Raw genomic sequence first — 6,184 nt, forward strand, 5'->3', positions numbered from 1 at the left:
AATATTGATTTTGAACATTTCAAAACCGCTCAATTCACTAATCCAAGATATAATTTTACGAGCTAGTAGAGGGATCTTATAGACCTACATATAATAAGCTCCATGTTGGGATTGGTGTCCTAATTCTCCCGGAGTCTCATAGTTTGTAAACTATACACATTGTTATGAATAAAATAAGAGTTATTTTATTTTGCATTTACTCATATCCAATAAACAAAGCTCCATGGTTATTGTATGAAAACTTAAGCATGTATATGAGATATACAAGTGGATCATGCCTTAAGTGATAACCTAAATAGGTCTATAGTATAAGGATTAAGGAGGGATACCTGATCCTGGTGATACAACGGATATGGCCCGCTTTGTAGAGGTTTGCAAGTGTTGTGAACTACTACAGATGGTAGATCCTGACCATTCATGTGGAGACATGCGAGCGGGGGTGTCCTATATAAAGAGTTTATATAAGACTGGACAACGAGGTGATTCGTCTCTTTATTTTCATTAATACTTGAGAATTACATCTCACCTAAATAACCATAGGTGACATAACTTCAATCCTGAGTGTTTTGGGAACTCCTGCCTTTGAGGGCGGTCCTATGTTTAGTATAGGTGAGAGTGACCAGATTGCTAACTCAACAAGCCTACCTTTTTGGGGATTTATCTGATTTGGGAGCTGAAAACTCAGTCATAGTAGGACTATGACTTATGTTCATTAGAGGAATTAGTGATACTTAAGGAGTGAGATGTAACTACAAGAGAAAAACGGTAAATTGACCCAGTTGTACTTACAAACGATATGTGAAGAGTTATCGCATTATTGATTGGTTGATATGGAAACAAAATATATTTGTAGACGGAGAGTGCAACTATCGATCTTTAGTGGAGTTTCCAGCAATAAACAGATGGTCGATCCCGTGACTAAAGGGTTTAGTTAGTTATTCAAGTATTATTGGAGCTTCAAGCTACATGTCCATAAGGTCCCCTTGGTAGCTCAATGGATTCAAGTTGAAAATCAATTCTTAGCATTGATTTGAAATGTTCAGATTGACAAGAGGAAATTCGATTATATATGATATAATCGGTGTGATGTATGAGATACATCAAGTGGAGGATTAATATAAATATGATTTATATTATATATCATAAAATAGAAAAAGAACTATGGTTTATATGTTTCACGAGATGAAATATTATAACTATATGTTATAAATATAGTATGGTAAGTTGGTTATCATATATATTTATAATAATATTAATTATTGGATAATTATCTCTTTTTCTCTAATAACCAATTGAGTGACATATTATTGGTGGTTTTATGGTAACCGTGAGATAAACTTCTACTATTACACAATAGACCATGATAGACTTTTATCACTAAGTGATAGAAGTTTATCGTGGTTTATCACGATCTCTGCTGATAGACAGTGATATTTTGCTATATTTATAAATAAGTTTGCTCATTTTCCTTTATTTGAGACAACCCTATATAAACTTAAATATTGAAAACTTTTAAAATTTAAAACTGTAAAATATAAATATAGTAAAAAAAATTAATCGAAAAATTAATAAAGAAAAGAAATAAAATATAAAATAAATATACAATTTTTTAAAAAATAAAAGTAATATAATATACCAATTTAAAAAAATAAAAGTGACATACTTGGGACAAACACGGCACTATGAAGAAGAATGCTTTGACTACACATGCCCAACAACAAGCCAAAGATAGAAGAAATAGAAGAAAAATAGAAGAGAAATAGAAGAAGGTTTCTCAAATTTGGTCCTATTTTTAAAAATGCAAGAAACATGATGGGTACAAGATGTTTCTCAAAAAATGAGAAATAAGAATAAGAAATAAAATGAGAACGCTATCAAACGGATCCTAAATTTAGGATTTATTGAGAGTGTAAGGATGAAAACTTAAAAATTAAAAATACAAGAACTAAAATCAAACAAACTTAAAAATACAAAGACCATAATGGTATTTAAACAAACCAATCGGAGATTAAGAAACGATTTGGAAGAGCTTTCAAAGTATGTAAAAAAAGTATTCTTAAGTACTTGAACTCTCAAACAATTTGTAATTTCTCAGCACGAACATCATCGTCAACCTTCAACGGGTCATAATCTGCGAGCAGATACCTTTGAAGATGAAGGTCCAAGAGAGACGACTTGTCAACATTCTCATGGTGGTATGATGTGCAGACGAAATATAGCACAGTTTGAGCCACGAGGGTGACCAAAAGGAAGAGTGAAAACAACAACATCCAAATAATTATCAGAACAACTTTCCCCACAATTCCAATGATTGTTGATTGAATGACCAAATGAGAAAACACAAGCTGAACCACTTCTATAGGAAAAGACAACACAATGAATAGTTTTATGACCATTCTCATCTTCCCCTTAACCAAAGCCTTACTTTTGGCCATTGCTTTAAACCCACAAAGCTCTTCCAAAACAGCCACAACCTTGGATAGTTGCCATATTAATAGCAAGTACGAAGTTCCCACAAAGAAAATTATCATGAATATGATAGCGATTGTCATGGTGTAGTTTCCAAAGCTCAAGCCATTTCTTGGTCCATTTATTGAAAAAAACATAAGAAAGAAGACCAAGAAGGCAACAAAGGTGAGGCCAAGCAAAGATATGGAAACACTTAGAGTGGTGAGGAGAAGCCGCTTCCAAACCTTAGGCACGATGCCGATCACGTATTTGAATGAAACGTCACGTCCTGCATAGACACATGCGACGGTGTAGACGATGGTGGCGGTGGATAGGAGAATAAGGACGGTGCAGAAGAGAGAAGAAACGATGTTGAAGACGAGATAGTAAATTGATGATTCTGAGAAGATGATGGTATTATTGAAAGGTTTGTTTTTATTAAGGAAGAAAATGGAGATTGCCATGTTGGCAAAGGTTAAGGTATAGGAAGGAAGAATGAAGGCAAGAGTGATTTGGGTGAAGATTTTTCTCCATTGGTATATCAATTTGATGGTTTCTTGAATTATCCCAAAGGTTCCCAAAAATTGAAGATTTTTGGGTTTTGAAGCCATGGTTGTGTTTTGGGGGTTGAGGATGAAGAGAAGAAAGAAAATAGAGGAAGAATATATAAGAAATGAAGAATGAAGTGATGGTTGAATATTTCTAAGTTCATTTAATGGTATTGTTGAACAATGAATTGATTTGAGGGAAAAAAAAAAGATAAAAGAAATAAATAATATTAGTAAAATCCAATTTAATATTGACCAGTAAACTACTAAATTCAAAGTTGATTATTATAACGTTTATTGATATTAGGAAACATCTTTGAAGACCCAAATAAGAGAGACCCAAAAGTCTTTTAAATTGTGTTTTCATGTCTCAATCCTCAGTGGGTCTTGGCAAACCATTTTTCTTTCTTGTAAAACAAGTTTATGAGAGGTTGTTGATTTCTTTTAAAGGGAGTACTGGTTCATGGGTGTGACAGCTAGAACGGTTCTACCTCTAGTGAAAGATAAGATAGACTGAGCATACTGTTTGGAGTAATCGATGAAAATTTTTTAATGCCTTGTTAAATGATAGAAAGTAGACCAAAAAATGGATTCTAGAAATTAATAAGAGTTTAATTGAGTTCAGGAGAGAATGTTTGATATTTTAATACATTATTGTTGCATATTCTTAAAATCTAATTAATGAAAATTACATCTAAAGCATGAGATTGATTTTTAACTTCTTTTTTTTTTTAATATGGTCTCCATGTAATTAGGAGTATAGCCTTCTTTAAAGTTTAACTTTACAGATAATATAAGGTAAAATTAGTGTTTGTACTTAACTAAAATATGAACGGTACTCAACCTCAATCACTATATTAAAATTTGACACCATCTGCTTGTGATTTTACATGATGTAAACCTTTTCCATTTTCCCTTAATGTCAACCTTGTCCAAGTATATATCTCCCAATCCCTCACCATTAAATGGTCACTCGATTGAGAAAACTGACGTAGAAAACTTACTAGTCTCGGCTTGAGAGAGAGATGATCTATTCCTCTCTTAACACATATTAAATGGATTTATTCCACTTGTGATGTAGAACTCATGAAAATGTAGAAATATCGATGGAAATATCAATATATCAATGAAAATTTAATACTATGATTGAATCTTATTCAATCAAATCTTGCTAATTTGAATGTTATACCAAAAAAAAAATTCATAGGATGGACAGTTCGACTCTGATGTTTGATATTCCTCACTAAATAATTGTTCTAGCTCCACTTTTGCACAACAATCAAGGTGAACGAGGGCGATTGCAACCATATATGGTTATTGTGAGTCCTGTAACAATCTCAAATTAACTTTATAAACACTACCTCTACTCATAAGTTTTCATGTTTTGTTGTCCAGTTTCTATTAACAATTTCAAAAACTAAACTAAGTTTAGCAAACTAAAGAAAGTGTTTCCAAAAACTTACTTTTGTTTTACCATTTTAGTAGAAGTTTAAGTGTTTCTTAAAGAAATGTGAAAATCATAAATGAAAAATTGAGAGAAAATAAACATAAATTTTATAAATAGAAAATAAAAACTGTTGTGAAATCGACATTAAATAACACAAAAAAGGAATGTAGAGATAGAGAAGATCGACACACAAATATACGTGGTTCACTAACAGTGTGTTAGCTATGTCCACGGGCAGAGAGAGAACAATATTATTTGAGAGAATGTTTTCAGAATTTCATCAAAAAACGGCGCCTCTAGGGTTAGAGAGTTTATATAGCGCACTACTCTAAACCTTGTCAAAATCGTAAATAACTGTAAATAAATAAATATGTTGAATACAAAATCTGAATAGGTTTTGGGGGCGTTGCCCCCGAATCCCCACTAGGGCGCGNTCGTAAATAACTGTAAATAAATAAATATGTTGAATACAAAATCTGAATAGGTTTTGGGGGCGTTGCCCCCGAATCCCCACTAGGGCGCGTCACCCCTAGACCCCCACCAACGAAACCCCGTATTAGGATGTTCGAAACGCCAACAAATAGATTCAAGGCATTTCAACAAAAACAAAATTGTTACTATTGAGACTTAGATTCTTAATTTGATAAATCAATCTAAACTTTAAAAAAAAAAATTGTAGCAATTAAGCTGTTAAAAATTAAAATTTTTAGTCAATTAACCTAATTCACAGTTAATAATTTGTAAATTTCCTAAGATATATATATAGTGAAATATTGAAGAAAAAAGATCATATTTTTGGATTTAATGGTATTGATTTTGTTTTCTCTTTCTTTCGGTATTATTCCTAAAAATATGGAAGTTGATTAACTTCTTCACTTTCATTCTTGTCGTGACAACAATCAATCCATGTTCCGGCCAGTATTCGTCAACTTCTGTTTGTTTTTTCTATTTTTCTATTCAAGGAATTAATACCTAAGTATTTGGTTATCATATAATGTTGTTATATTCATGAGATTTTAAGTATATATCGAATATGTTACTAATATAACGGAAAATATAAATATACATCACATATATATTGTGTGATAGGATTGAAGGATTGTCTTGTCCATGCACTTATCAAATATAAATTGGTTTATTTCTAGTAAATTCAAATCTATATCAAATATATTATTTTGTTATTATTAAATATACTTTATTTTTTCCTTCAAAACTTATCTCCAATTCTTGTTCTCATTTATGAGGAACGATTGTTAGATTCTTGGAGAAACTTATATTGTTTAATATTTGATGCACTTCATATGTTACTAATATACACTTGTTATACTTAATACTTTTGATGTCCTTGATGTTGAGTTTTATATCTTAAAACTCGTGGTATGTAAACAATGAAGTTTATTCTGAAAATTCAATAAAGGTGTTATTGAATAGATCTATTGCTTGAATAAAAATCCAATAAACTTAAAAGTCCCTTGACTATTGGATGAGTACTTGAACTTTATGTGGAGACATAAAGATTGATCAAGTTCGAGTCAAAATGATTTATAGTACCTGGATAAGGTTGGGTACCTTATTCTGGTAACACTATTGGATACAGCCTGCTGTAGTTGTTACAAAAAGTTATAAAGTGTTACAAACGAAGTGATCCTAATTCGTTCATGTTGGACATGAGGAGTGGGGGTGTCCTTGTGCAAAAGAGTTTGTACAAGATCGGACCACAAAATGAGTCACTCTTACTTTA

At 31.8% G+C, this 6,184-nt stretch overlaps 1 protein-coding gene across 1 annotated transcript; it reads right to left on the reverse strand.

The window, feature by feature from the left end:
- Nucleotides 1-2,072: 2,072 nt before the first annotated feature.
- On the reverse strand, nt 2,073-2,912 carry LOC120076258. Its single transcript, XM_039030027.1, has one exon. The coding sequence runs from the start codon at nt 2,910-2,912 to the stop codon at nt 2,073-2,075; it is 840 nt and encodes a 279-aa protein (XP_038885955.1).
- Nucleotides 2,913-6,184: the final 3,272 nt, after the last annotated feature.

The sequence above is a fragment of the Benincasa hispida genome, chromosome 4 (genome assembly GCF_009727055.1).
Source record: "Benincasa hispida cultivar B227 chromosome 4, ASM972705v1, whole genome shotgun sequence".
NCBI classification, from domain to species: Eukaryota; Viridiplantae; Streptophyta; class Magnoliopsida; order Cucurbitales; family Cucurbitaceae; genus Benincasa; species Benincasa hispida.